General features: G+C 53.0%; 12 protein-coding genes across 12 annotated transcripts; 4 read left to right on the forward strand and 8 right to left on the reverse strand.

The window, feature by feature from the left end:
- Positions 1-44: 44 nt before the first annotated feature.
- AYL99_03316 (hypothetical protein) lies at positions 45-1,200 on the forward strand (the record flags this gene model as incomplete). The annotated part of the gene is made up of 2 exons (XM_018834832.1): positions 45-705; positions 848-1,200. The coding sequence occupies 2 exons, from the start codon at positions 45-47 to the stop codon at positions 1,198-1,200; spliced, it is 1,014 nt and encodes a 337-aa protein (XP_018694482.1).
- A 1,050-nt stretch (positions 1,201-2,250) lies between these two features.
- AYL99_03317 (hypothetical protein) lies at positions 2,251-3,123 on the forward strand (the record flags this gene model as incomplete). Its single annotated transcript, XM_018834833.1, has 1 exon — positions 2,251-3,123. The coding sequence occupies one exon, from the start codon at positions 2,251-2,253 to the stop codon at positions 3,121-3,123; it is 873 nt and encodes a 290-aa protein (XP_018694483.1).
- A 557-nt stretch (positions 3,124-3,680) lies between these two features.
- On the reverse strand, positions 3,681-4,436 carry AYL99_03318 (hypothetical protein; the record flags this gene model as incomplete). The annotated part of the gene is made up of 3 exons (XM_018834834.1): positions 3,681-3,938; positions 3,997-4,131; positions 4,194-4,436. The coding sequence occupies 3 exons, from the start codon at positions 4,434-4,436 to the stop codon at positions 3,681-3,683; spliced, it is 636 nt and encodes a 211-aa protein (XP_018694484.1).
- Positions 4,437-7,279: 2,843 nt separating this feature from the next.
- On the reverse strand, positions 7,280-8,089 carry AYL99_03319 (hypothetical protein; the record flags this gene model as incomplete). Its single annotated transcript, XM_018834835.1, has 1 exon — positions 7,280-8,089. The coding sequence occupies one exon, from the start codon at positions 8,087-8,089 to the stop codon at positions 7,280-7,282; it is 810 nt and encodes a 269-aa protein (XP_018694485.1).
- A 1,276-nt stretch (positions 8,090-9,365) lies between these two features.
- AYL99_03320 (hypothetical protein) lies at positions 9,366-10,100 on the reverse strand (the record flags this gene model as incomplete). The annotated part of the gene is made up of 2 exons (XM_018834836.1): positions 9,366-9,868; positions 9,935-10,100. 2 exons carry the CDS (start codon positions 10,098-10,100, stop codon positions 9,366-9,368), a joined length of 669 nt encoding a protein of 222 aa, XP_018694486.1.
- A 1,047-nt stretch (positions 10,101-11,147) lies between these two features.
- Positions 11,148-12,374, reverse strand: AYL99_03321 (hypothetical protein; the record flags this gene model as incomplete). Its single annotated transcript, XM_018834837.1, has 1 exon — positions 11,148-12,374. The coding sequence occupies one exon, from the start codon at positions 12,372-12,374 to the stop codon at positions 11,148-11,150; it is 1,227 nt and encodes a 408-aa protein (XP_018694487.1).
- A 596-nt stretch (positions 12,375-12,970) lies between these two features.
- AYL99_03322 (hypothetical protein) lies at positions 12,971-14,440 on the reverse strand (the record flags this gene model as incomplete). The annotated part of the gene is made up of 1 exon (XM_018834838.1): positions 12,971-14,440. One exon carries the CDS (start codon positions 14,438-14,440, stop codon positions 12,971-12,973), a length of 1,470 nt encoding a protein of 489 aa, XP_018694488.1.
- A 988-nt stretch (positions 14,441-15,428) lies between these two features.
- Positions 15,429-17,927, forward strand: AYL99_03323 (hypothetical protein; the record flags this gene model as incomplete). The annotated part of the gene is made up of 2 exons (XM_018834839.1): positions 15,429-15,824; positions 15,876-17,927. The coding sequence occupies 2 exons, from the start codon at positions 15,429-15,431 to the stop codon at positions 17,925-17,927; spliced, it is 2,448 nt and encodes an 815-aa protein (XP_018694489.1).
- An 809-nt stretch (positions 17,928-18,736) lies between these two features.
- Positions 18,737-19,806, forward strand: AYL99_03324 (hypothetical protein; the record flags this gene model as incomplete). The annotated part of the gene is made up of 3 exons (XM_018834840.1): positions 18,737-18,959; positions 19,024-19,097; positions 19,165-19,806. 3 exons carry the CDS (start codon positions 18,737-18,739, stop codon positions 19,804-19,806), a joined length of 939 nt encoding a protein of 312 aa, XP_018694490.1.
- Positions 19,807-20,901: 1,095 nt separating this feature from the next.
- Positions 20,902-21,449, reverse strand: AYL99_03325 (hypothetical protein; the record flags this gene model as incomplete). The annotated part of the gene is made up of 2 exons (XM_018834841.1): positions 20,902-21,357; positions 21,429-21,449. 2 exons carry the CDS (start codon positions 21,447-21,449, stop codon positions 20,902-20,904), a joined length of 477 nt encoding a protein of 158 aa, XP_018694491.1.
- A 4,515-nt stretch (positions 21,450-25,964) lies between these two features.
- Positions 25,965-26,824, reverse strand: AYL99_03326 (hypothetical protein; the record flags this gene model as incomplete). Its single annotated transcript, XM_018834842.1, has 4 exons — positions 25,965-26,096; positions 26,159-26,349; positions 26,669-26,744; positions 26,801-26,824. The coding sequence occupies 4 exons, from the start codon at positions 26,822-26,824 to the stop codon at positions 25,965-25,967; spliced, it is 423 nt and encodes a 140-aa protein (XP_018694492.1).
- Positions 26,825-26,910: 86 nt separating this feature from the next.
- Positions 26,911-27,149, reverse strand: AYL99_03327 (hypothetical protein; the record flags this gene model as incomplete). Its single annotated transcript, XM_018834843.1, has 2 exons — positions 26,911-26,914; positions 26,971-27,149. 2 exons carry the CDS (start codon positions 27,147-27,149, stop codon positions 26,911-26,913), a joined length of 183 nt encoding a protein of 60 aa, XP_018694493.1.
- Positions 27,150-27,715: the final 566 nt, after the last annotated feature.

The raw sequence follows: 27,715 nt of genomic DNA on the forward strand, positions 1-27,715 counted from the left end.
GTTTGGTTTCAGGATAGACTCCATTCTCAGCCGGTCAAGTCACGATGTCGGAGCTGGTAGACCTCTCTGCTCTTCTGGGCAGGTCCGTTATGGTTCTCGGTGAGAGCAGCAATTCACCTCAAAAGAATGACTTACAAAATCATTCTGTTGAGATCCTCTTCCGCGACAGCACTGACACTTCCGCAGGCGGAGCTTCAGGATTGGGGCTTGCCATCGCCAAACGCTTCGCCCATGCAGGCGCCCACGTCACCATCGCAGACCTCGATGCCAAAGGTGGCACCAGCGCGGCGGCAGAGTTCCAGGCGCAAGGCCTCTCTGCAACATTCGTCCGCTGCGACGTGACGGACCATTCCAGCTCGGTGCAAGCTTTTGAACACGCGCTTCGAACGTCGCCGAACGGGTCAATCGAAGTTACGGCATTGATCGCTGGCGTCATTGGTGAGCCGGGAAGTTTGGTCGACAAAGTTCTATATTCCCAACGCCAGAAATGTCTCACCCCGCCAGAGCTTCACCATCCGGCCTTAGACGTCAACCTTTTGGGAGTGTACCACTGTGCGTATCTGGCCTTGTGGTATATGAAGACGGACCGGCATGGGCCTGACCGACAGAGGAAAGACGAGGACTTCTCCAAGTCACTCATCTTTGTGAGTTCGACAGTCGCTTACACCGACGTCGGGAATTTTGCAGATTACCATACTTCGAAGTGTGAGTTGAGTCTTTTTTTAGCCCTGCCATTGTTGATCGTGGTGCCACTCCGTCGCTTTACATTCTGTGCGGACGAAGCAATATTCGGCACGGGCAATGGTCAAGACCTAAGTCCAGCTGTTGACATCTACCTCCTCTGCAGTCGGTGTCCGTGGCCTTTTCCGTGGCCTACGCCACGAAACTCCCCGCCTCAATATTCGCACAAATTGTCTCGCGCCTTACTTTATGCGCACCCCAATGATCGACAACTCGCTGGATACATTTGCCGCAGCAGGCATGGCGCCAGGGAAAGGATTCACCTTTGTGGATATCGAAGCTGTGGTTGATGTGGCGGGCCGATTCGCGGTTGACGGGAACTTGCATGGACGGGCCATTGCGATCCTCCCGGATCCGGAGGGCGCTCTGGATTTGAAAGATGACGAGGAGGGGTTGTGGGCAGGTGAGGTCTTCAAAATGGTGCAAGACAAGAGAAGGGCGGTGGGAGATGTGATTTAGGATTGGATATGCTCCGCTGGGAGTTGAAGAATGAGGTGTCTCAAGGTGAACAGCCCTCACGACCAGGGGTCTAACGCAACTAGGGATACGAGACCAACACGGTGGTTCTAGAGATATAGGACCTAGCCATGAATCTGGGTAGAGAGAGCATGAGATGAGAGTCGGGAAACGTCATGAAGTAGTGATTGAAATTCTTTTACGACAAACACACAAACACACATCCGCGAACGACTTTGGTATTCAGCCTTACCTGTGCCACTTAGCGAGCTCTTCTGACAGACCACGGCCTGGTTGCTTTGGACGTTGCAAGATCGATATACAGGGAAGCAACAACAACAGCAGAGTGTGTAAAGGGGACACATAGTCTTCCTCTCTCTCCTTTTCCTTTTCCCTTTCCTTATTCTTCTGTGTTACCTGATACAGGACTATCGCTGCCACGATTCTGCTCGAACCGGTCATGGATCTGAGACACCATCGATTGGTGTCGAGGTCTGTACACAGATGAACATGCATGTATGGAAAGTAATCCACCGATCTATCCATCCAATCATGCACACACCCTCGAGTTTACGTTTTTTAAGGCTCCGACCAAGGGGATACTGTCATATTACTGTATGTGTATTATTACCTCGGCTTTCCTCGTCGGAGCTTTGTTTTCTCCACACAAGGACCTACGACCTGCATAGTCAAATCAATAAATAAATCATCAGAGATGGTTCGGGCCCCGGCTAGGATTTTATATACGGAGGGATAGGAGCTAGATAGCTAGAGGTTTTTCCTTCCCAATTGTTGAGCACACAGCCGACTACGAAAGAGTCGGGAGGACGAGCTACGAGCTGGAATCAACAAGCGAACCCATACTCGGCACATCGAACTATCTATCCATCTATCACTCACTCACTCACTCAATCAGTCAGTCCGGACCAATTCGACGGTCCACTCACTTGGCTGTACTTCTGTCGTTCCCTTCCACGAGCCAAATCAACCCAAACCCAATCGAAGTCCCTAAACACAACAACAACAACAACAACAACAACAACACCCAGCATCATGTCCCCCTACCCCTCGACGCTGTCCACCCCCCCACCGGCGACGCCGAACACGGTGCTCCTGTTCCCGCAGCCGGCGGTGCTGGTGGTGGTGCTGAACAACCCACGGGGGTTGAACTGCCTGTCGACGACGATGCACTGGGCGCTTCACGCGCTGCTGGAGTGGTACGACAACGAGGGGTCGCTGCGGTGCTGCGTGCTGACGGGCATGGGCCGCGCGTTCTGCGCCGGCGCCGACCTCAAGGAGTGGAACGAGTCGAACGCCCGCCGCGCCGCGGGCGGGGAGGGCCAGCGCGGCATGCCCAGCAGCGGCTTCGGTGCCGTGTCGCGCCGCGCCGGCAAGAAGCCCGTCATCGGCGCCATCAACGGCCTCGCCTTCGGGGGCGGCATGGAGATGGTCGCTAACATGGACCTGGTCGTCGCCGCCAAGTCGGCCCAATTCGCCCTGCCCGAGGTCAAGAGGGGCGTCGTGGCCATCGCGGGCGCCTTGCCGAGGATCATCCGGACGCTGGGCAGGCCACGGGCCATGGAGATGGCCTTGACCGGGCGCACCGTGTCGGCGGCCGAGGCGCGGGAATGGGGCATGGTGAACGCCGTGACCGACGATGCGCCCGTCGACGCCGACATCTTGGCCCGGCCCGTCGTGAAGAAGGCCCTGGAGTATGCCAGCGAGATTTGCAACAACAGCCCGGACAGTGTCATTATCAGCCGCGCCGGGGTGATCCAGGGTTGGGAAGACGGGAGTGCCGAACATGCCACCCAGAACATCGTCGACATCTATTCGAAGAGGCTGAACGAGGGAGAGAACATTCGCGAGGGAGTCCGAGCATTTGTCGAGAAGCGCGCTCCAAGATGGGTGCCCAGTAAATTGTGAGAGGGAAAGAAAGATAAAGGGGAATATAGGAGACAGTACAAACAAATTGGATTATCTTCGTAGCCACCTTTGCCTTCATGGTATGGAGCGGCTAGCTACCTGGAACATCATGTCGGGGATCAGCTACCATCGGGACCTGAACCACAGGTTGAATCTGGTTTGACATTTTCTCTTCTGCCTGTTAAGCATGACACACGATTCATGACTGTGCACACTAGGGGTGTATTTCTTTCTGATTCCCAGTCTTTGCCCACCATGGTCCGCATCCATTCTTCCGAAGACCGTCTCGTACAAAATGCATGGGAGAATACTGGACCGTTTAAACAGAAATCACCCTGGAAGCACATCATCTTGGGGAAACTCCGATGTTGATGTTGATTTGAGCAAATTTTCAGATGCCAGTCGAGGAGGGGAGTGCGAGCCGCCTCTCAGCCGATATCAGACCGCCATTGGCAACGAGCGAGGCCCATGTGTCAGAAAGGCCAATGACCGCACGAGAGCCGACCGTTTCGTAGGGTGGGGGGTATCAATATGTGAGAGAAGAGGTGTGGTGTTTATTATGCACGTTGATGTTGAGGCATCTGGGGCATGCCGCCATACTGGCCGCTCTGATTCTGTTGTTGTTGTTGCAATTGTTGATAGTACAGGGCATGCTGCTGTTGTTCCGGAGTCATGCCGTACCCAGCATGAGGGGCAGGTCGAGGGACGCCGGCCGCGGCAGGAGGCATGGAGGGCACATCGTCCGGAGAGGCGACATCGTCCGCAGCGTCGACACCGTTCTCGTTGCCAGAGGGTTCGGGGGCATTCAAGCATGCCTAGAGCTCCATGTCAGAAACGAGGCAGTCTAACACTTTGGGAGGAAGGAAGACATACCTGGATGAGATTCTTGCCTTCGGCTTTGGTGACCAGAGGTTGCAGTTTGGGGGTGGTGAACGTGTACACAAGGCCGGTCTCTGAGACGACCAACAAGAGGACTTGGGTCCCGGTGAGCACGGACAGTTCGTACGCCTAGAGGACAAGTCAATACAGGTTCGGTGAGGTGTCCTGCGGTTGATGGGGCCGCGACTGACCTTCTTCATGATACCAGCCTTTCTCTTGGAGAACGTGATGTGACGACGCGATTTGTCTTGAATGAACTTGATCTCAATCTTTCTGCGTTCCCGTCCTCCCTTCTCGTCATCATCGTCATCATCCTCCCCGGCCATGGACGCTCTTGGTCGCTTGGTGCCGCGGGAGTCAACGCCATTGCCGGCAAGGTCGTCGCCGGGCGAGGGATGCTCAAGGCTGGCAGAGGGGTCGGTGATGTCCGCCATAATAGGATGGTATGAGATGGATCAAATATGACAATGTCTTCCCTAAAGAAGTAAGGTGTTAATAGACGAAAGAGGAAAGCGGACAACGGATAGAATACCTTTTAAGAAGTGGTGCGGTCGACTTGTCTCTCGGCGAGAAACAGTGATTGGTGACGCGACTGTGAATGAAACTGATGTCAGTGACTTGGGACCAGACAAAAAAAAACACAGGCATTTGGGAACCCGTGACGATTGGGTGAAGAGGTCATTGGTATCGGTACAAAATCACAGTCACGTACTCGGCCAAGTACAGGGAACACGGATGCGGCAGGCGCAGGCACCGCCACAGCAAAATCCGGGGCAAACGGCAGGTAACTGAGAAGGGCGAAGAAGGGGGTCAAGCTTTGTGGGCAGAGGACGGGATGTGCAACACTCAGACTGCAAAGGGGATAAGAAGTGGGTTTGGAATACAGAGAAGTAACCACTTTCTGTATGGGCTGAGATCTGGATAGAAAACGGTTTGGTGTGTGTAGGAAGAGGGAACTTCGGGAGGTTCTGAAGAAGGAAACGAAGACAAAGGGGGTTGGAAGGGGAGGAAAAGAGGGGCGGAGGCTCACGGCAAAAAACAGACACCAGACGACGGCGAAATGGAGTTGGCTGGCAAGTGGGAGGGAGGGCAGGTGGGCTGTGCACGAGCAAAAAACAAGGTGGTCTGAGGATGTTCAAGAGGTAGCGAGCTCCAGCGGTGGGTTGCAGTGCCCGGTGAGAAATGGGTGGTGGACCAGTGCGGCCAGTAGGGCCAGTGGGCGAGTCAGCACGCAGGCCTGCCCGGGACCCAAAAGTGGGGGGCTGATAGGCATGCCGACCAGGCCTTGGCGATGCGCAAGACGGAACCTGGGGGCCATGATTCCGGGCACGCAACCACACGCAGTTGCCGGAAATCCACTTTTTATCTTTCTGTCTCGCTTTCGCAATTCGAAGTCTGGCCGGGGGAGTGTGGGTGGGCAAAGTGGATTTCCCGTTGTCTCTTTTCCAGGGCTTTTTGGTCCTTGGACAGAACAATCGCCAGCCACCCTCTCAAAAGTCGGCCGACAACGAGAACGACGATCGCCATGGTTCTGATCGACAAACCTCGGTTGTCCAGAATGCGAACAGGAGACGGTGAAGGTCCTTTGCTCGTGTCCGTGAAGAGGAGCTTGGTCGTGGGCATATACTGTGCTCAATGCGGGATGGTCGAAAAGGATGATCTTCGCCTTGTGGATGGAACAGGAAACAAACGTAACAACTAAAAAGCGAGCCGAAGGCCATGAGAAAGACACACGTACCTTTTTTTCCCGCCTCAAGAGCCAGGAATAGTGTCGAGAGTCAGCTTGGGACACGGATGTGACGTGTCGCGGTTGATCAATTGATCAATAATGGATAGATGGGTTGGTGGTTACAGAGGCTGGTACAAGTCGTCTGGATGGGAGAGGGTAGGTATTGCGGCCGCTGGACGCTGGACGGGTGGAATTCTCGAGAGTCGCCCGGGACACCCAGATCAACGCAACAATGTGCACCGTGCCAGATCTATCTGGATCTCTGGATCTCTAGATCTTGTCGAACAAAGGCCTGGCAACACGTTTGGATGGACAGGGCGCGCCGTGAGACACAGCGACAGGACAGTGGACAGTGGCAGAATAGAGGATGGACGAGAGAGGAAAGGGAGTCGGAAAGGGCATAGCGGCAGCTGCCTGCCTTTTGTAGACAGAAGGCCACCTGGGGGACCACCCAAGCACCCTCTGGGCCTCTGGGGAGCCACGGCCACGCCTGTGCCGTGATTGGACACAGGACCACCAGCGGATCATTCTTTCCCCGACTTGTTTGGGGCTCTGGCCCTGCTCCCTAAGGGCCAACAGGCCTAGCGAGCCCTTTGGTGCGGTCGTGCCACCGGTGCCACTGGTGCCACAGGCCGTCGGGCAGGTGTCACTGGCCCAGTCCAGCCTGGGAGCCCCGCCCAGGGAGCCATTTGCAACTAGCCCGAGTCGCTAGTTTGACTCCTGCGTTTCGTTAGCTGACTGACCACCACGGACCACGGGCTCTTTGATGCAACTTATCGCACAAGTGCTCACCGGCTCACGTTGGAACCCAGAGCTCCTCTTGAGTCTTCCAGATTCTTTCCCATCACAGGGAGCAGAGAGGCCTGATACCTATCTCCCCTTTTCACTTCCCAGTTGAAAAGCCTGATTCCGGAATATCGATTCATTTCAAAATTACTAACCCACTGCCCAACGTCTATCCCTCTCTGTTTTCTGCCCTCAACGAAAACCCCCCAAATCCCACTCGTCCACTCCCGGCTTGTCTGCTCCCTGACTAGCGCAATCCTCGCAGCCTGTTAGCCCCGAGATTAGCAACACCGCCCTAATGGCCAAGCTGATTCATCACCGCCACCAGCCCGTCACTAGCCGGTACACCATGACCTCCGTGCCTCTCCAGCTTCCACTCCTTCCCACAAACATCCGTCTCCATAGCCATTGGGGTCTCATAGGATACATTAAACATCCAGACAGAGAGACGGGTAAAGAACACAGTAAGCTCGCATATCAGAGAGTCAATGACATCGGCCCGCGTGGTTTGGGCGTCTATGGACTCTGATATCCACACAAATTCCATCCACTTCCTCCCATATGTCGGACTTGGCCGGCTTTTACGCGGTACTCTCATGACCTCCTCCTGTCTAAGCATTTCGGCAAATCAAAGAGACCCCAAAAATCATCTGGCAAAAGGCCTTTGATCCCTTGTACTCGGTACCTTGGGAGTGGCTGACCCACAACAGCCTTGTTCCACTCCTCTCTTACTCATCATCCTGTGATGTACATCATCCGCCGTCACGGGGGGATCTCCTGGCCTTTCCAATCCCAGCATTTCCCCCGGCTACTTTCCTCGAGCCCGTTGACGACGTCTATCAGCCTCTGTGCGCTGAATTCGGGACTGAACAGCTTTTCCTGGGGCGTGCTGTTCCAAAATTCCTGACTCAGACTTGTTTTGACGGTGCCTGGATGAAGCCCGACGCACAGGGCATTGTTGCCGCTCTGCATCTTCAGAAATATGTCTGTGGTTCTGACCAACTGGTTAACCCCCGCCTTGGACGCCCGGTAGCTGTACCATCCTCCTAATCGATTGTCCGTGATTGAACCGACTCTGGCGCTCATCAGTGCCAGCACCGCCGAATTGGGTAACCCATCCTCGACCACCAGCTTGGGTGACTTGCGCGGAAGGAAGCTGGCGAAGTGTTTGACTAGCATCATGGGCGCCAGGAGGTTGAGCTTGAGCGTCTGCAGCGCGCTGTCATAATCAATCTTGTCTGGTGCTCTTTCGGGTATCAACATGCCAGGTATGAAGAACCCCATTCGTAGATGAGCGTTCTTTTCCTTGGCTCTGTCGTGATATCGATCCTGGCAGTACCGAGCCAGCCGGGAAATCGAAGCCTCGGAAAGCATGTCACACTCCTGCACGTCGAGGCGCGATGACTGTGATCCGGACAGCTCCAGCGACGAGAGGAGCTTCTCCCGGACGCTGGAGATGTCAGAGCGCGCCGTTGCAACGACAGGGACGCTCGTGGGTAACATTCGAAGCAGGTGACGGGTCAATGCGAAGCCAATGCCTCTGGACGAGGGAGTCACGAGTGCCCAAGCCATGGCCCGGCGGGGGTTTCCTCGTCGTTGCACCCAGTATCCCGCGCGTTTGTGAGGGCGTGGGCCGAACGTTGTCGTGAGATGGATTCCAGCTGTTATCAATGTACAAGGTTCGACTGCTCACTTCCTCCCTCCTAGCGGTTGAGTTCTCATGCCAATATCGCCGATGTTACCGCAGCAGTCACGAAGTAGATTATCTTAACTGTTTAGGACACCTTAACCGGTGGAAACGATATGACCTTTTCTTTCTAAGATTGTCGATTCTTTGCTTCCCTTTTGCTCTGGTTTGCGTGGGGAATTATGTCAACGAAGGGAAAGTTGCCGTTGGGATTTGTGCATGCATGCCTGTATGGACATGGCGACGACGACGATAATTATGGTCAGTGGTCACAGTGGTCACAGTGGTCATAGTGGGCATATGTGGTAATGGTGGTGGTGATGATGTCGACGATTTACACTTACGGCAAGCCAGCCAACCTGGACCAAAACTCAGAAAAGCTGTTGCTTTGTTCGTAACCTCTTATTTTGGTTATTTCCCGAACCCTCCCTCCCTCCCTTCCTTTACAGGTTACATGTGACGCGCTATGTAGGTATGTTTTTCAGACATACCCTGAACCTAAATGCGTCCTGGTAGACAGACCTGCTCGGTAGCACAATAGCTAGCAGGACCTTCTACCGCGTATATGGAAGGAAAGTAGACTTTCGATGCGAGGCGCTGTCAAGTCAATAAATGGACACTCAATCAGTCAGTCAGTCAGTCAGTCAGGGCGGAGGCGCCGGATCTCTCGAGCAGAGCAGCGCGTGATGGAAGGGAAGGGGGCGGCGGCGGCAGCAGGAGGTTTCGTGGGGTTGGAAACCGGTTGGATCTATCTGTCCTGGTGTGTCGTGTTGGTTGGTCATATCTAATAATGTTCACATGTTTTCGTGCTACAGAAATCTCTCTTTCCTTCCTTGTACAACGAACACCTCGCTGGCTGGCCCATTGCTTTCTCCCCCCATATATCCCCCGTTTCACAGCGAACAAATCTCGCGTGTGCCAGCACCCATGTAGCACCATAGAAAAAGCCAAGTCACACCACACAGCTTAAAGTACACAAAGACGGTGAAAGACGGCGGGGAAACATCCCTGTCCTCCATCTCATAACCCCGGAGAGATCACGTTCTGGTCCCTCATCCCCACTCCTCAACAACTTGGTACTTGTCTGGCTTGTTCTTCTTCGCACTTGTAGTCCCAGGCAAAACAATCCCATCGCAGGTTATTCTGCCCCTTTCGTCGCCCTCAGATCGGTCCAAATCCTCTCTTCTCATCAATCAGCCGGTATCGTTCCTTCTCCTTGCGATCCTTGATCAGACACAACCCAGCCAATAGGAGCATCATATCCACGGCGACGAATCCAAAGAAGGTCGTGAAAACCACATCCAAGAATCGATTGGCGAAGGTGCTGAAGGGCGTGACGCAGGGTCCCAGCCTTGCCGCCGTCGCCGCACTCGCACAGGTCTGGTCTTTGACAAACAGCGACGGGTTGCTGTAACCACAGCATTGGAACTTCGTCTGTAGCATGGTTTGAATGGCCGGGGACTGGGCGTTCCAGATCGGAGCGAGGTTCTTCTTGGTTTGGAGGGTAGAGTACCAGATATCCAGACCCACGGCCAGAGTCAGGAGGGCAGCAACGACGATTCCCGCGGCGTGGATCTTCAAGAACGTGCGGTTACGCGGCATGAAAAGGGCCGGGACGGAGAGGAGGAAGGTGATGAACATGATAATGGAATTGACCACGCTCACTGTTAAGAGTTCATCGTTAGTCAATGCATTCAAGAGCCCAGATACACGGGGTGGGAAGGTTCTACCTGTCAGCGGACAGTTGTCGAGCAAGAGGTTGGACGCAATGTTATTCACATTGTTGTTGTTCTTGATGTTCATGCGAGTATACAGTGGGATGAACAGATGGAGGCCCGCGCAAAGGAGGAAAATGACATCGAAGACGATAAAGACCAGAAGGATTTTGTTCGCCATTGTGTCACTGCTGTGGGCTTTCGCACTTCTCGACGAGTGTTCAAGCCGTGATAAACCTGTTGTTCTACTGCAAAAGTAAAGAGTGTCGAAAGAAAAAGACGAGACCTGCTCGAAGGACGCTGGCGATCTGGTCGAGCGAAAAGGAAAACGAACCCCCAAGAAACAGAAAAAAGTGAATGTGGTCGAGGAAAAGAGAGGAAAGGGAATTGAAACGCACAGCGCGACAGATAAAGAGGAAAAACCGCAAAGACGCAAGTCTAGGGAGACTCGACTGTGCGTCAGGAGGGTTCGGTTGGTTGTGGGTGAAGCTCCATGGTCGCAAGGGGGCGCTTCAGGATAGACAGGCGTTTCAGACTTGCTCCACTGAGGGTGCGTGTCTCTGAGTGTTGTCGGTCCCAGAATTCCCACCCCATGGCTCGTGATGCGTGGCCTCGACGGGCCAGCTTCTCGTGCATTGATATGTCACGGCACATCCGTTGATGAACTGCGAGACGGTGCAGACAATGAACGCAGGCTGGAAACGAGGTTTGAGGAGAGGAGGAGGTCGAACTGGCCCAGACGAAGGCGGCTAGGTGGGGTCGCAGAACGGCCAATGAGCATGACGCAGATCTAGCGACGGACTCGGCGTAACTTTTCTCCATATCAATAAGTCGAACGATCATATGGAGTGGCTATCTTATTTATTATTGCCTATTATTATTGCCCCTCTCTATATAGACAATTGCTCCATGGTCGAGATTGCTCCTGTTGTGAATGATCCCTCCCACGGCCCCCCAACTTCAGCTCACAGGTATCGTATCCCGTCGCAGTCGTCCTATTTACCATTTCCGCAATCCATCATCATGTCAGATTCCCATCCGTGGCCGAACCAGCAAACCTCCCATGGCGCCACCTATGGATCACCACCTCCCATAAACAGTCTCACAGCATTACAGCCAAAAGCATAGTATGCGATTTTCCTTCCTTTGGTATCCTAGTGTACAAGATTGCGTTATACATCATTTCATCCGTGGGCTGCATGGTGTTTCCGACCGACAACGGGCAGGTTCAGCCCATCGTTGGAGGTCCGGTCAAAGGTGCCAAAGATACTGCTTCAGCACTGGGCGAATCACGTTCTTTAGTGATCATCATGGTTGGCCATTCGAGCTGTGCGTGCCAGACCTCCGGTATCGATTCCTTTACCGTTTCAAGCATATACTTGGCCCATCCACTGATGAACCAATTGTCCTCATGGACGACCTTCTCTCCCCAGTATATGAGAACGCAATAATGTGCAAGGATGACCATAGCTTCCGGCTGCTTTTCGCCCAGGAGATCCAGGAACTTGGGCGGGAGATTGATCGGCCAGACAAAGGTTGCTAGAACAGTGCCCTCGCCGCGTGTTCTCAGCAATGAAGCTTGAATAAAAGTGCTCAGGAGCGAATGGATGGCCAGGTCGATGGCTTGCGCCGTCTCCTTGTCGTGTTCCGAGGAACTGCACACTCGAAACAGCTTCGTGATCTGATCCGTGTCTGGAAATCGGTAGGCGGCAATGTTGTCCATGTGCGCCATTTCGTCCAGTAACGGCTTGAGAAAACTGCACCGGATCGTGTGGTGATGCATGTTCAGCACCATGTTGGCCCCTCTCAGCAAATAAAACCAATGCAGCACGTCATGCGTAAAGTCTTCCGCTTTGTCTTTTGCGCTAGAAGCAAAGGCCAGCACAATCAGCAGGCACGAAAAGGCAAACAGCGCCTGGCAGTTGGTTTCGTCGACGTGGGCCAGTGTCTCTTGAAACTCGGTCAACCCAAGGCTCTGGTGCGTCGTCCCAATCAATTCGTACTCGGCCTTCCTATTCGGATAAAGATAGGCGAGGTGAAACGCTGAAACAGCCAGAATGCCGCGGAGCAGGAATTCATGCTTGAAGCCCAGGTTCACTGCGTGGACCTGCCACAACGCCTGTGCTTCGGGAGTTTTGGCATTGGCTAGGTCGAGCGCGACTACGCTGGTGAAATGGTGCATCAACCGGAGGTCGGTCACGTCAAGATCAGTGCTCTTCTTGGTGCTCACGAGGTCAGGCTGCTGAAACGGATCGACGACAGGCTGTGTGGGCGTGCGCTGTGACCCGCTGACCGATCCTGCTTGACTCCCTGGCTTTCGTACATCTGCAGCGACGGTGCTGGGAGATTTGCTACTACCGGGAGACGCGGAAAAGTCGCAGAATATTTGACGACGTTCGCAGTTGTTGCAGACTGGATGCACTTCATTACACTGCGACGGGAAACGGGAAAACATCAGCACTCAACACACACCAACCCTGCTGAGGGTGTCTTGTCCGAATGCACTGACCTTAATTCGCCGAACCTTGCATTGGCTACATCCGTCCTTCGACTTTGTATGAGAACGTCGCTGATTCTTGGGCGGCATGAGAGGAAGCGTACTGTCAACAGCAATTCAGGCCGTGGGTGATTGTGATCCGTCGCATGTCATGACACCAGCATCAACGTCGAATTTGCGACGGTCGAGCTGACAATCGGGTTAAGAGTTTTGTCAGGGTGCTACGCGTCAGCCATGCGCTTATTATAAAAGAGGCAGGTACTCAAATATGCGCAAGATTGACAACGGCGGAGTGACAATAGCAGCAAACGAAAAGATAGGGCCGTGGAAGCGAAGTGATCTAAGAACAAAAGGTCGGCCGAGTATCGTAAACGGACCCAAGGATCAGGCTCCAGAATTAATACTAGGAAAATCATCCCAATCCAGAAGATCGCGGTCCATTGCCAAGCTCGCACGTTTTTCTGACTCAGCACGAGCATGTCTCATTAGTGGTGGGTATATAGAGCATCCACTACTATACCGACTACCGTCGGGCATGTCCTAGTATTCCTGGTTCACCAGTTCCGGGGTCTGCGCGCCTTGTTCTCACGCTGCCTCTTCTCCTTGAGCACAGTCCTGCGTCTTAGCTTCCAGGACCGATTGTTTTCCGCCCGGTTCTCCCAGAACTTCTTCTCGAAATCACTTTGCGAACGAGGTGCTTGCTCTTCGTGCTGTTCCTGCGCCCCAGATCCAGCGTCCAACTCGGCTGCGTGAGCTCCCTCTTCGTCCTCTTCTTGAGGTTCATCTCCTGGTAGTCCAGAGCTGCCATAGCTGTTGAATCGGCTTGGGTGAGCAGTGTCAGGCGTTGGGGCTGCGCTCCGTAATCCACGGTAACGCATGTCCTGAGAGCTGAAGGGTGTCAATGGAACGACAGGCTCTTCTGCAAGGCCATCAGGATCTCCCGACTCGAAAAAAGAGAACGACGTCGAGATCTCCAGTGATGGCTTTGCTATATCCTGTGAAAAAGGCGCCTTCGGCTTCTTAAAGAGAGCCTCCAATGGATGCACCCCTGGTTTTGTATCTGCCTCCGATGCCTCATGGGCTGACGCGCTCCTGACCGTCTCTTCCTCGGAATCCGAGTCAGATGAAGAGCCCGAACTGCTCGTATCCTCGTTTTGCTCGACATCTGGAGAGCTGGACTCCACGTCGACTCCGGCAGTGTCTGAGGAGGAGGAGGAGGAGGAGGAGGACGACGACGACGACGACGACGGGGATGATGGAGGGTCACGGGTCCCACCCCGTCGCTTTATTGTCTCGCGGCGCTTGGAAACGCGCTCATGTTCCTGTTCAACCACCTGCCCTTGTTCGTCGACCCAACCCTCTCCCTCCACGTACTGTAGATTTCCCTTTAAGCCTAGCCCAATATCTTGTTTGAGGAAGGAAGGTTGCATTGTGGTCTTCTCAAACTCGTGCACCACTTGCTGCGTGCCTTTCTTCTTCGACTTGTCCTTCTCCTTCTTTGTTGCTTCCACACAGTCAAGTTTATTGGGAGGTACCTTCGTTCGAAAAAGCGCCTCATCTTTATCTGAATATTTTGAGCTAGACGAGGCAGCTTTGCCCTTGTTCTTTTTGCCTGACTTGGTGGACTTGGCTTCTGTCCAGCCGCGTTTCACTTTGCGATCCACGGGGAGTTCGTGGCCCTGAATAACATTACGCTCTTTGGACTTCTTTGGCTTCGCCCGCTTACGCTCCGGCCTGGGATCGTCATCTTCTTTGCTCGGCTCCTCGATACGCCTGCGTTTCTTTGGTCGAGCCTCTTCGACCCTAATCTTCCTGCCTTTCAATATTGCCCCGTTGAGCTTCTTTTTCAGTTTATCGGCTTCCATGGCAGGGAGGTCGAAATAACCGTAGTTGTTCTCGGGAAACGTCTGGATCGTGTGATAGGACAAATTGGCGATCGACTTGAGCAGGCGTGGGCCAACAATAACCTGGAGGAGATCGGGACTCAAGGGCGTTACATGTAGTCGCACAGAATCAGAGACCATGGCGCAGTCATCTCACACAACGAACGCTTGCGAGAGAAATGATCCAGAACAAGCGCTGCAAGATTTTGGCGCCCGTGTAGCCAGATGAGATCTAAATGAGGCTGGATGGAATTTTGAGGGGACGGGATGGGCACTCCCAACGAATCAAGCCAAAGCTTGCATGGTTCAGGCTCCAACCGTGGTAATGAGTAATAATGCCACCAGCGGCAGCGACGGAGGCACAGGGGGGTTCTCCAAAGCTTGAGAGGCCCCAAGTGATGCGGGGGGGACTCGAGGGTACTAGGCTTGAGCCACCGCCGATGAGTTGCAGATTTAGGGATAGACTCACCAAAGAGGTGGGCAGATAGGTGGGCAATCCAGCAGATCGCCCTCCGTATCGTTATCGTGGAGGCTCGGATAGCCGGCGCCCAATCCTGACATTTCACCATCCAGCTTGTGCGTTTCCCCTCCGTGCTCACACTTCCCGTGCATCATCCTGCTTCCTCTTCTAAGCACCCTGCGTCAGGCAAAGCAAGGCACAGGAAGTTGACGTCGCCCGCCGCGAAATTTGCCATCCCGGGGCAATTGGTCTTGGTCTTGGTCTTGCTGCCCTGCGATTTCACTACTGCACGGCATCTCTTACCGCGTGCAGGTACTATGTCCCAGTTTATTTCATCTCACATGGTTGATTTGCGAAGTCACTGATCACTCCACGACCTTCTTTAGATCAGCCTCCTCACTTCAACGAGATTATTTGCCCATCATTCTTAGTTACAGCCTGGATCTCATTTCCTGGCTGAATCCTCCGCTGCATCCGAACTGTGCCCTAGCCCTTCGGAAAGACCTGTGCCGACCGCTGCACTCGACAGGAACCAAAATCTTATTCCCATTCAAAACGTCCGTGGTCGACACCGGATTCGCAGGACACCCCAAATATGTGGCGATGATTGATCAGATCGGTGTTTATCAGTAGCAAGAGGTTGCCCATCGACCTAGAAACACGTCCACCATGGGGAATTCCCAGACAAAGGAAGCACGTGGCCACGGCTCCTCTGGCCCACGGGTCAGTGGCAGTACAAGCCCGACGGGACGACAAGATGGACAACAAAATAGCTTGGAAGCTCCCCCTCGACCCGCGCACCCCCGTCAACGAAGAGGCAGCCGACCCGACTTCTCCTTCCTCGGCATTGGTGGAGGCAGTGATCAAGATGCCTCTTCACTCGAGCAGCGACGCGAGACCAAGGTGGAAAGAGAAGCTCGAAAGGTGGAAAAGGAAAGAATGGCAAGACTCAAGGAACGCGAACGCAGCATGAGAGAAGAGCACGTCGATGGGGGATATCTGGTGACTCAAGGTGTCTATGTGGGGACGGAAGACTTTAACAAAGCAATTGTCAGACAATTCATGGTAAGGCAATGTTGCCCGTCTAATCTGTGAGAGGGATCTGATGTGGTCCAGATTGAGAGACGACTGGCTCCATTCTGGAGAGGACTGAACGATTTCTCGGATTCGTGGGCTGAACATCAACTCATGGCCGCCGCCCGAGGCTTGCCCATTCCACCACCGGATGAAGTGCCTCCGGAACTCGAATACCAGCTCGCGAAAAGGGTAACTATGGACAGGAGCAAAGAATCTGCACTCAAAAGCCTGACGATCCCAATCGGAGGAAGGTCGCAGTCCTTTCAGTCAGATAGCTCCGCGCCCCTGTCGCCGCCTCCCAATTCCTTACCGCTTCCTTCACCCTCTTCACCGCCGCCCACCGGCTCACCAGGGACGAGCACCTTTCGGACTCGTGCCAAGACACTGGCGTCTTTGGCGACCTCCTCTCGGGGCAATTCCCAGGTAGATATGACCCCAAGAGAATTCCAGCTGCCGCCAGATCCTTTCGTCAATGGACAGCCCATCGAAGTCTACCTCTACAAGGACGCATCAGAGTGTCCAATCTGTTTCCTATACTATCCGCCCTATCTTAACACAACCAGGTGCTGCGAGCAGCCTATCTGTTCAGAATGTTTCGTTCAAATCAAGCGGCCCGATCCCCACCCTCCGGAACACGAACAACCGGATCCCAATGCGCCACCAGTCTCAGACGCTGAGCGTGAAGCGCAGGCCGATGGTCTGCTTGTTTCTGAGATTGCAACCTGCCCGTATTGTAAAACCCCTGATTTTGGTATCACCTACACGCCACCTCCATTCCGTAGAGGGCTCACTTATGGCACGGGATCTCAGCCATATCAGGTCATGTCAGCCATGTCCTCTCAAACCTCCATTTCCTCTGGAAACCTCTCTCCAGGGCCGGGCCGGAGGCGTGGCACTTCTTTGTCGGCCAATGCCCCGGAAGTCATCACCACAGACAAGATACGCCCTGATTGGGCGACCAAGCTGGCAGCTGCTCGGGCCCATGCTGCCCGACGGTCTGCAGCAGCTACGGCGTTACATACAGCTGCATATCTGATGAATGGGCAGAATGCCGACTCACGAGCCTTCGCAGCATTTAGCCGGCGCGGGATGTTGAGACGATCCACCCTCGAAGGTGGAGAGAATGGTCCGAGTTCGAACCTGAGTGCGCTGGCAATGCTGGCGGAGAGGCATGCAGCGCGGCAACAAGAGGCTGCTGGAGAGACCCGCGCAAACCCCTTGTTGCCTCCCCCACGTGGCAGCAGTTCCCGACGAAGTCGCATGGACGACCTAGAAGACATGATGATGATGGAGGCCATCCGCCTGAGTCTAGCATCTGAAGAAGAACGCAGGAAAAAAGAGGAAAAGGAAGCTCGAAAGGAAGCAAAGAAGAAAGAAAAGGAAACCAAGAAGGCCGAGAAAGCAGCGCGGAAGAACAGTCTCTTCACAGTCAATTCAAACGGTAGCACTGGGGACGCATCCAGCAGTCAGATGGAAAGGTCCCGAAGCAATCTTTCCCTCGGCCAGGATGACGACTCTACGACCAGCAAGGGCAAGGGAGTAGAACGGAGTGATACCCCTCCCACAGGAGGAGCTAAGGTGGAGGACGACGCTCCGCGACCATCATATATTCCGGCTTTGTCGCTGTCGTTGTCTGGGACCAGTCAAGAGTCTTTGGCGAGTTCCATACCCATCCCTACTGCGGCCGAACCATTCCGAAGATCTCATCTCCGGCAAATGTCTACTGCCTCATCCGCTTCGTCTTCATTTGTCGAGCCAGGTCCTGCAGCCTCATTTTCGGGTTCCGGTACTCCTCCGCCGGGAAGTCTCGAGCCTATGTTCAATTTCCGAAGCCTGGCTGCAATGATCGGGGAAGATGAGAAGGACAACGACAGTGCTCATGTCGAAAATGCTCCGAGAGACCAGTCGCCAAAGTTTCGCGAGGACGCCCGAGAAAAGAGTCCCTCGAAAGTTGGAGAGGGCTGGGATCATGACGACCTGGATCTCGCTGCATCTTCGGATTCATCTCCTATGAGGGAGAGCGATGCAGACCCGGTGGTGACCAACGGGAAGCCCATCGTTGAACCATCAACCGGTGTGTCGCATGTTTGAGATCTGATAATTGCGCTGGCGACAGGTGAACCAGGGCAGCCAGAGTGCCACTTGCAACCGGTACCTCTGCAGCGCTCTTTCTTCGATTTGTGACGTGCGTTTGGCGGTAGTCAGAAGACAAACGGCAAGTCAGCTGATGCAGTTGCCACCAGCTCCTCACACGAAACAATAGAATATTTGATTGGATTTAGGAGGTTATGTCGTCTACGTCGATTGATGCTCGTCGCAACATCTACGCGTCTTCAGCAAGGGACACCGAAGGGCATGCAAGGGGCAATGGCACGGCAATGATTCAGGGAGCGATTCATACAGGGTGAGAGGCGGCAGGAGGAAATCCATCCATGTTTAAGATATAGATGTTTGACAGATGACCAAGAGTATGACTATGCTCCTCACACACTACATTTTTCCCTTTTGGGGCTGCGACTACAATCTGGAAATAAGGCGCAGGAAGGTGCTTTGGTCACGAGTTGTGATTGGCCCAAGGCGACGCGACCTCATGGTTTCAACCTACGCAAGGAGAACTGAGACCTGCTTCGTTGGCCCTCAGTAAAGACCACTTATTCCTTACCACGTCGTGCGCGGTCTGCTCAGTACTCGCCTCACTTGTAGAGGAAAGGTTATTGAAGACCGTCCCGGTGTCTAACGTCGCCCTACAAAACTGCCCCCCTGCCACTGACCGCATCCCTCTCCTGCTCCTCCTGCTTCGATGGGGGACTTGTAAAAGTGACACGGCAGAACACATTGTGTTCTCTCTGAAACCTGTCTTGACAATTACTCCAGTGCTCCCTTCTTATAAGGACGCGAAGATGCCCGACCTCAACGCGATCGAAAGATCCCCTCGAGGTGTCCCCAACCCGCAGGCTCCAAGGACTAGTTCTGCCGCACCACAACCCCCTTCTGTGCCCGCCTCGAGGAGAACTTCGACACAAATGCTGCCTCCGCCGTTGCCTCAAAATAACAGCCTCCCGAGTTCACCCAGGCCGCCACAGGCGGCTATGCTGGACAACACAGGAGTGGGTTTGGGCCCAGGTCAGTAGAGAAGGAGCACAGATTGTTGCAGACACTCGAGAATGATCCGCTGAGAATGAATTAGGGCCTATTCGACATCCAAGACCTCTCACGGCGGCTGAATTACACTTGGAACTTGAAAAAGAGCAAGAGAGCATTGTAAGTACTCGGTGCGGGCGAGGACAACGTCATGCAAGAGAGGGTCACTGACCACGACGGCGACCAGGTCAATCGACTGACGCGAGAACTCTCTGCTCTACGAGCCCAAACTGCCTCTGTTGCCTCAACCACCTCCTCCACTTCCGAGCACTTGTTCTCCAGCGACCCATACAACCCAACTACAACAGGAACCACCATCATCCCCACCAACACCCGCCGCCATCGTTCCTCCTCGAACCTTTCCGCTCGTTCAGCCCGTTCAATCCGTGAAAGTCTCAGTAATGCCGCCAACACCAGCGTCTCGGGCGTGGCCGCTCCACGAGATCAGAGTGTTCAAGCCAGTGCACGACCCAGCATGGAAATGAGCAGACCAGATATGAGTCGCCAGAATTCGACCTCTGCATCGGGATTTCGGTCGAGTTCGATGACTTCTTCCCCCCACTTGACCCAAGGAGGGTACGCATACCCGCACCGCAGCTCCGTGTCGTCGTCAGTGGACGCCGCGTCTGTCTCCACTCATGCCGCAATGACACGCTCTCCGAGCTCCAACGCAGCTCTTGCGCAAGCGAGGTATGAAGAGGCGGCGTCGCAGCGTGCGGAACTCGAGGCCGTGAAGCGGGAGAACGAGACATTGAGGGCAAGGGTCAAGGAGTTGGAAAAGAGTTTACAGAGGGCCAACGAGCGGGCGCAAACGACGAATACAGTATGAGTGCTCATTGTCTCTCGCTCTCCATCTTTGGAGAGCTGCCGTCGACGCATGACACCCTTTGCAGGAACTGAAATGTGAGCGAGCACGCGAAGAGAGCCACATGATGAATCAATGATGACGACGAATGAGCAACTTGACATGACGATTTTGCTCGCCGTACAAGGACCACTTGGCGATTGGGAACACTTCTCGAAGGAAACGATGGAAAAACTCGAACAACAGCATGCATGGTGTTACAGGCGTCGGTTTGTTTTCTATGTGACCCAATCCTGTCCTGGAGTCTGAAAGCTTAGATGCAAGCATGCCGGAGGTGACATGCTCCTGCGAGGCGATGACATGTCATGGATAAGACCTGATTGCGAAAAATCAGAGCGGGAAACTTCAAGGTCCCCAGCTCGATAAGGAACGAAAAAGGAGACCCGGATTTCAATTTGTTGTGATAGAATAGCTGAGACATATTTGGGCACCTTCCCTGAACGACTCTTGTCTTTCCTCCGCCACCGCGCTCCTCTTCCCGTCGAATCTTAGCCCGTCGTCTCTTCGTTTGCTTGTCATTTCCTTACTCACAATCCAATAGACGCGATTTTGCGCACGCTGTCTCGTCGGGTTTGGAGTATTCACCGGAGACGTCTTTGCGTCCAAAATGGAGCCCTACAAGATATCCTCGTCCTCTTGTCGCGAGAGCTGGTACAGTGATTTTGCTGGCTGGCAGTCGCCAGTCGAAAGGCGGACATCCGCTGGAAGACACCCCGTCGTGCTCTGCGACCTCAGCTCGAAGACGCCAATGACCAACTCCATCAGACAGACGGGAGACTGACTTGGGACAGCGGATTGCTCAAAGCTCAGTATTTGACGGAGAGTTGATAGCTTGTTGGCCGGGAGCGTCGAGCCATCGTTCGGGGCGAGACGATCCAGTTCAACCCGGTTTTAGAAGCTCGGCGGCTGGGAGAGCATCTTGGAAGTGACCGGATTCTTCATGTGCGCGAGACTGATCTCTGGGGTGGGTCGTATTGACTGTAGCAGCTTTGGGCGGAGGAGAAGTTGACCGTTCATACTAACAAGACAGAGTATGCTGCTTCGACAGTCGCTGCAACATTATTTCAACTCCAACAGCCTTGTCGGTTCCTGTGCCGTCTCCTCCTTGACTGTCTGCTTCCCAGCACTCACCATCTCGTCCACCTTCTCCTTGCCAGCATCTACCACCTCCTTCACCTTATCTTCCACCTCCTTGCCCGTCTGCGACTGTCTGATTCTCGTCCAGACGTTCCCCACCTTCTCTTCGACTTCTTCCCTCACGCCCGACCAGTCCGTCTCCTCCACATTCTTGACCAATCTCTCCACCTCTCTGTTCCACCGATCCTTGAGCTCTTCTAATAGTCCGGCTCGGCGGACCTCGTACGCTGGGGGATCGGGCAACGGAGGTGCGGGTTCAACGACGGAATTGAGCAGCGTAGCTTGCTGGGACAGGAGTGTGCGTTGGACATTGCGGTTGGCGCGGTGGACGTATAGAGAGAAGTAGAGAAGGGAGTAGGTTAGTGTCGCACCGCCGAGCTATCCAGAATATCCCGTCAGTGCCAGGGACTTCCTCAGTAAGCATGAACAGAGGAATTGGCGGTGCTCACAAAGCCTGTTGTGAAGCCCATCTTGGGCGCTGGGGAGCTTCAAAATTGCTCTCCGAACCGGAAACTCGGTCAGAATTACGTTCCTTTTGGATTTTTGGAGCCTGCAAGCTTAGGTCGACTTCGTAGGGTCCCTTCAGAGCCAGGGTTGCTGGGAAGTTGGTGAAAGTGTGTGGGCAAGAAGAGAGCTTCCCTGTTCTATTATCGAGCCCTAGGTGCTTTGGACCGGATGAAATCGCTCAAAGCTGCAATGTGGATGTATCAATAGAAAAGCCCATACAATTCCTGACTCGGAATTGAGCTCTGATATCAGAATACAAAATCTTTGGCTCTTGTACTTCGCCGTACGGATGAGTGTACGTAGCTGGATACGGTCGACCGTTGCACCCGACAGTGCTTCGGAATATCAGCTGTGTATCCTGTGGTATTATCAGCAAGAAAATCACCGCGGCGGCCTGGAGGAGGCACCCTCCAATCAACCTACGATATTGATTTATCCATAGCACTCTACAGAAGTTTATATATTGATAAGACAGTAGTTTAATTACTAATACTGTACTTTCCTTGGTAACCGTAACCGCAGATAAACTACCTCCATCGGTATGAATAGTGATCTATGGGAAACTAGACCGAGGACGCAAACTATCAAACTAACTGCACTAGAGTGGTCCATCAATGACTCAAATGCACGTCCGGAGGAGCCGTCGGGAGATGATTTTCATCGCTAAAGTCGGATTCCCACCGCGTGCTGGCAACCGTGCGTCCTTCATGCCTTGGTTGTTGGGCGTTCCTGGCGGCGGGGTCATACTTTAGTTGGACATGGCATAGAAATTGGGGCGGGTAAGGCGTGATTGACCGACCTGATAACAGCGTGCAGATGCGGCCAATCGACATGGAACCGGCAGGAGCTGCGTGGCTGTGCAGACTTGACAGAGAGACAACAAAATTGGATAGGATGTGTTGCGCTTGAGACAGTTTGTCGTTCCACCAGCGCTTCAAGCTTTACTCGATTGCGCCTGGTGCCAGGAGGCCTTGCGGCATGGCAGGACTCAGGAGAGGTCTTCCTGGCACCTAACATATTGTATATAGACGATCAGACCTGGCCTGAGAAGAGGCAGAGGTAAACGGGCGCATGCATAACCTTGCTCAGATCCTGCCGAATCAACAACAGCCTTACCTAAAAATGCCCCGGTTTCGTCAAAATCTTGACATTGTGCAGGCACCAAAGGTCATCCGCCCCCAGACCATGACCTCGCTGAGGTTTAGGACCAGCGAGGCTGTCTTTAGGGCTCACCGCTTCCTTAACCTGGTCATCCTAAATCCTCCTATCCTCCATCACCCCAGTCGCTGGTGTCATCTGGACAGCATTAAGCCCATTTGGGCGGGACAAAAGAGGCGCTTCAGCGCCGTCAATGGGAAGGCGAAGACAACTGCCTTGCCAAACGGTGAAAGAGGCGACTACTCAACTTCGTTTCACCAAAACGCTCTCGAAATAATTGCATCTTTTACACATCGTAGGCAATAGTATCAGGCGCTGCATGTGGAGTCCGCCACAAGCATTGAGTCCATCGTTTGGGAGGAATATGCCGGTATATTCATGAGATTTGGGTAAGACCGTCTTAGACATACTGGAGGGACCGAGCATGAACATTCGTGCGACGCAGACTGAATTTTATGAGCACTAAAGGGTTAGTAATGAAGAAGGCGGCAGTGGAGAGTCAAAATAAAGACAATTTCGGAACATTTCCAAGCTCGATGGAGAGCTTCGAAATCCTCTGGGGGACAGTAACTACCTGTGAAGGATTATCTAGACTATTCGAAAATTTACTCACGTGGGATAAATGTAGGGTTACATTTCGAAAGTGAGGTGTTTCTGCTCTTCACCCTGCTCTCGTGGATTTACTTTAATCTTGAACATGGATTTACTTTAAGCGCCCATCTATATGATCCCATTGGGACAAAGCTACAGGCTCGATTATTGGCTTCTCCATAGTGTATTGTGATCATCTAAGGCCCATTTAGTCTGCAGCAACGCCAATGAGCTTACGGTTTCATTCAGAGGGAAGTAGGCGGCATCTGTGACGTGTCATAATGGGCAGGCCCAGCTAGCACCAGCGCCTGTCGTAGAAACATACAGTGATTCCAAGTTGTTCGAACGCATAGGGACCTCTTCTTGGTCCCCCGAAAAGTCGCCATTCCAAGGGCCCATAACTAGGACATGAGGAGAGTAAGAGCCCCAACATCAAAGATCTAAACCATTCCACCCTCCTGGTGACACCAGAAGCGGGCCTATGAGCAGAAACTCAAGATTACAAAAGCAATGACCTTCAATAAGATCACCTGCAACGAGCTACTGTGCTGTGCATTAAAGCAAAAGTGCATTTGCATTTGCCTCTAACCGTGGGGCTCAAGACGAGGTTATGAGGTAAGAATGCACGGACTAGCACAAACCATAGGCAGATTGGTGCGAGTCTTTTCTAGGCCTCCAACACCAATTCTGGGCTCTGGCAGGGAACATAGTTCGAAACTGGCGGTAGAACAATTCAAATGATCGCTACCAACTCGGAACCCATCCTCCTTGTCTTAATTCACCTTCCCTCAACTTTGCTGCAGACTTCGCTTTATAGTAATGTGCGAATTCGGTGTCCTATTCGAACGGAACAAGGGATTTAATCCGCCTCTGCTTGCTCTTTTCTATTTATGGTTATATATAGGCTCACTAAAAGTGTCCAATCATTGTCGGGCGCATGTAACAGTCTGAATACATTATGTTACGATACATGGGCTTGACCTTATCGGAAATCGAGGGAAAATGGTTTCGGAGTTAGGGGCAGTCCCCCGCTCGTTCCGCAAGGCCCAAAAGGGCCACACTTAAACGGCAGCTACATGAATCTCTCTTTTTGTTTAGTTATCATTGTCTTTTTTTTCTTTTTTTGGGGGAAATTTGTTCGTGCCTCTTTTTGTTGAAGACTACTTGCAAGTAACGCGATAATATCGGGCTCAGGAGTCCAACGCCAGAGTTACATGGTCGTTCCGCTGCGTCAGGAGTGAACCTTTGCTTAAAGCATTTTTACGATACCTGACCTTGACTGGCTTAACAGTATCGGTCTCGGCCGCAGACTTCTACTGCACTATATCACGAAGACCGGATTGACCAAAGAACAATGGAAGAAGTTAGGATGCCCTTCAGTGACAAAGATATGTGGGGACGAGTATGCACTGTACGAAACAAGCAACGCTGTGTGAAGGAGTTTGGCATACCACGCGGGGCAGTATTTCACCCTGTCGTCGTCGTCGGACGAAGAGTGACAGGCACCTATCAGTGTATGGTGGTTAGTTACCCCAACTTGAAAGGAAACGGCTAAACACAGCATTTGACATATTTTAGATCACAGCCAGTCCATCCAATCTCTCTGAGTGTTTACCAATTGCACCAACACCCAAAGGGAAGGCCCGTGCTCAGCTGCATCTCCGTTTACTTGGTAGAGTCCAAGATGGAATTTTGCCGTTGAAAATGTCAAAGAGCGGGAGCTATTTGCAAATCAACGAGAGTTACGATATACCTCGAGATTGGTTGGAACCTGTCAACGATGATGAGTATGGACAGCCCCTTTACATTAAGAGTGACTTCCGATCCCTGATATCGGCATTGGAGTCGCAAAGACTTGAAACCATGTATACCCAGGGGAACTAGTGAACGAGTGCTGCTTGACCAAAACATCGCGTTTTCGCACTTCTGCCGAACACAGACTCGGCACAGGCGCCCTCACTTTTCCTCTACCGCAAGAGATGCGCTTGCTGCAAGCTGTCCTTAGGATTATTGTTATATCACGTCCCGCGGACTCCCTGTTCCTGGTGGCCTAATCGTGTTCCAGTGCTGGCCACAGGGTCACGCTTTTAAAATATTATCAACGGTATCAATAAAGCCTATGCCCAGGCTGATCTCAGTAGTGGCGGAGGCGAGTTCTGTTTCAGAACTAGGGCTTCGGATCGCCGACGTTGATTCAGGCGAAATCCTTGCTGTTTGCAGAGAAGAAACCGCTATTCCCCAAGATCGGTCAAACAGTCTGTTCCTTCGCTCTTTTGGGTGCATGGGAGCTTTTTTTTTGTCGGCACCACTTGGCTTGTCAGGATGTGCGTCTCGCTCGATAATCCCAATCTCCTATCAGCATTCGGAACCATGAAAAAGCTCCCCGTTCTTGCCATCTCGGACGGTGCTAGCACCTCTAGAAGACGTGGACCTGTCCGAGACTTCAATACTACTTGAGTAGGGGAAGGCCATTGGCATCAAGCTTCTAACGTGCGCACAACGAACGGTGTAGATACTACTGGCTCCCTTTCCATCGATCCTGTTTTAGAATACTGTTATCCGAGGGCTTACTAAGTAGTGTGGTCCTCCATTCCGCAGACCGGAGGCAGTTTTCGTACAATATGACATGAATACTCCAGTTCTAATGGGCACCAGCATGGCGCGCGCGAACGCGGACACGATGCCGCTGTGTCAAATCTGCCCATGGTATCAACATTTCTGAGCGGCAATCATTCCTTCATTTTTCTTAGCATGGCGTACACCTCCCTCTCCAACTTGCTCCATAAGATTTTGGTGTCACTATCCACCAGCAAGATCTGAACAAACAGAACCATGGCAATCCCGGCCTCACGGTCGAGCAGCTAACAGGTCAAAAATGTCAGCATGAAAATGGAACGCAGTGGTGAACAGAGGAACATAATACCCAGTTGGAATTAGTCAAGCCGTCCCAAGCAATGCTGGTCTTGGAACGACCGCAGGGGACATCGGTGGCGAAGTAAAGACCTCCCAGGGCATGGTCGACAGGAATCTCCGGGGGTATCTCGGCCAGAATCAGGCCCCTGTCGCGTAATTCCTTCAATCCTGCTTTACCAGCTTCGTTCAGTTGCGGTGGCACTAAGTTCGTCGATGGTATCCTTCTTGAGCAGCACTCCGTCGTCTCGGAGAAGCTCAGCCAGCAATCTGGCGAAGTCTTCCACAGTTGTAAATATACCGCCGCCTCCCGATTCGTTCACTGCGGGAATGGGATAGGGGCAGCCGTGTCCTCGCGCCAGTCTACTGCCTGGGCCACTTTCGCGCGTGCCCATTTCCAGCATGGGATAGGATTCACGCGACTCAGGATGAAAGGTGGTGTTTTTCATGCCCAACGGCGTCCAAATGTATTGTTACATATACTCCTCCAACGTCATATTGCTTACTTTTTCGAGTACCTTACCTGCCCAGTCAAGGCCTTGGCCATAAAACCAGCTGGCCCTTGGCTGAGCTGCAAATAGAAGATCCCAGTCTTGCTCCTAAGGTGCGTCAGAACATCAAAATTGGCGTAGAATGTTCTGGACTTGAAACTTACAAATTCGCCAAAGAACACATCCATCGTCCGGTTGTTGTCTGTGGCCCATTGGTCAAGCACTGGATGGAACGGAGGATAGGAACAGCCAGCCGAATGGGATAATAGCCGTCTCAACTTACATGTAAGCGCCTAACCTCATCACAGACGAATGGTGGGGGTCCTCTCTGTACCGTAAAGTGATTTTCTCCGTGAGCGCCTGAAATTTGGAGACTTTGGTTATATCATCGTAGGCGATCAAGACCTCCTTTTCACGAAGCGCCGGCAATATCTCTGCAACGTTATCGTCCAAGCCGACCAGGCTTCGCTCCACAGCATGCAAGATCGCCACCGAGGTCATCAGCTTGGACATGGACGCCACCCATCCCGCAGTTGACAGCTTCATAGGCTCGCATGTATCAAAAGTGCGCCGTCCATGAGCACCGGAGTAAATTGTCGTACCTGCATGAATGTAAGCCTCCTGTGTCCTCTGATGTGCCACGCGGAGGCGTTTACCAGCCTTGCCGATAGCGATAAAGCTGAGTCCCAGAAATTTTCCACTGGAGACCGATTCTTTAGGACAGAATATATGCCCGCAGCCATCTTGGCAGTACGCGCCGAGTGTCGTCGTGTCAATCGCTCTATTATAGGGGAGAGGAATCGACTATGAGTAGTGCCCAGTGCCGCCGACTCTAGCCACAATTCGGCTGGTACATGTCATCCCTCGTTCTAGCGTTACACCACCCTGCACCGCTTGACCGTCATGAACCGCACACCACGCTTGCGGAGGAAGGGAGTAGAAGAGAGCGGACGAGGGAGCGAATCGACTAAATAGTCGTTAGCGGGAGAGCAAAGCGGCGAGGGATAAGTCAGCGAAATAACCCTGGGCGACGACTATTCGGGGATTTTATAAATACATATATATACCTCGGCAAGCAA

Source organism: Fonsecaea erecta (genome assembly GCF_001651985.1).
Source record: "Fonsecaea erecta strain CBS 125763 chromosome Unknown Scaff3, whole genome shotgun sequence".
NCBI classification, from domain to species: domain Eukaryota; kingdom Fungi; phylum Ascomycota; class Eurotiomycetes; order Chaetothyriales; family Herpotrichiellaceae; genus Fonsecaea; species Fonsecaea erecta.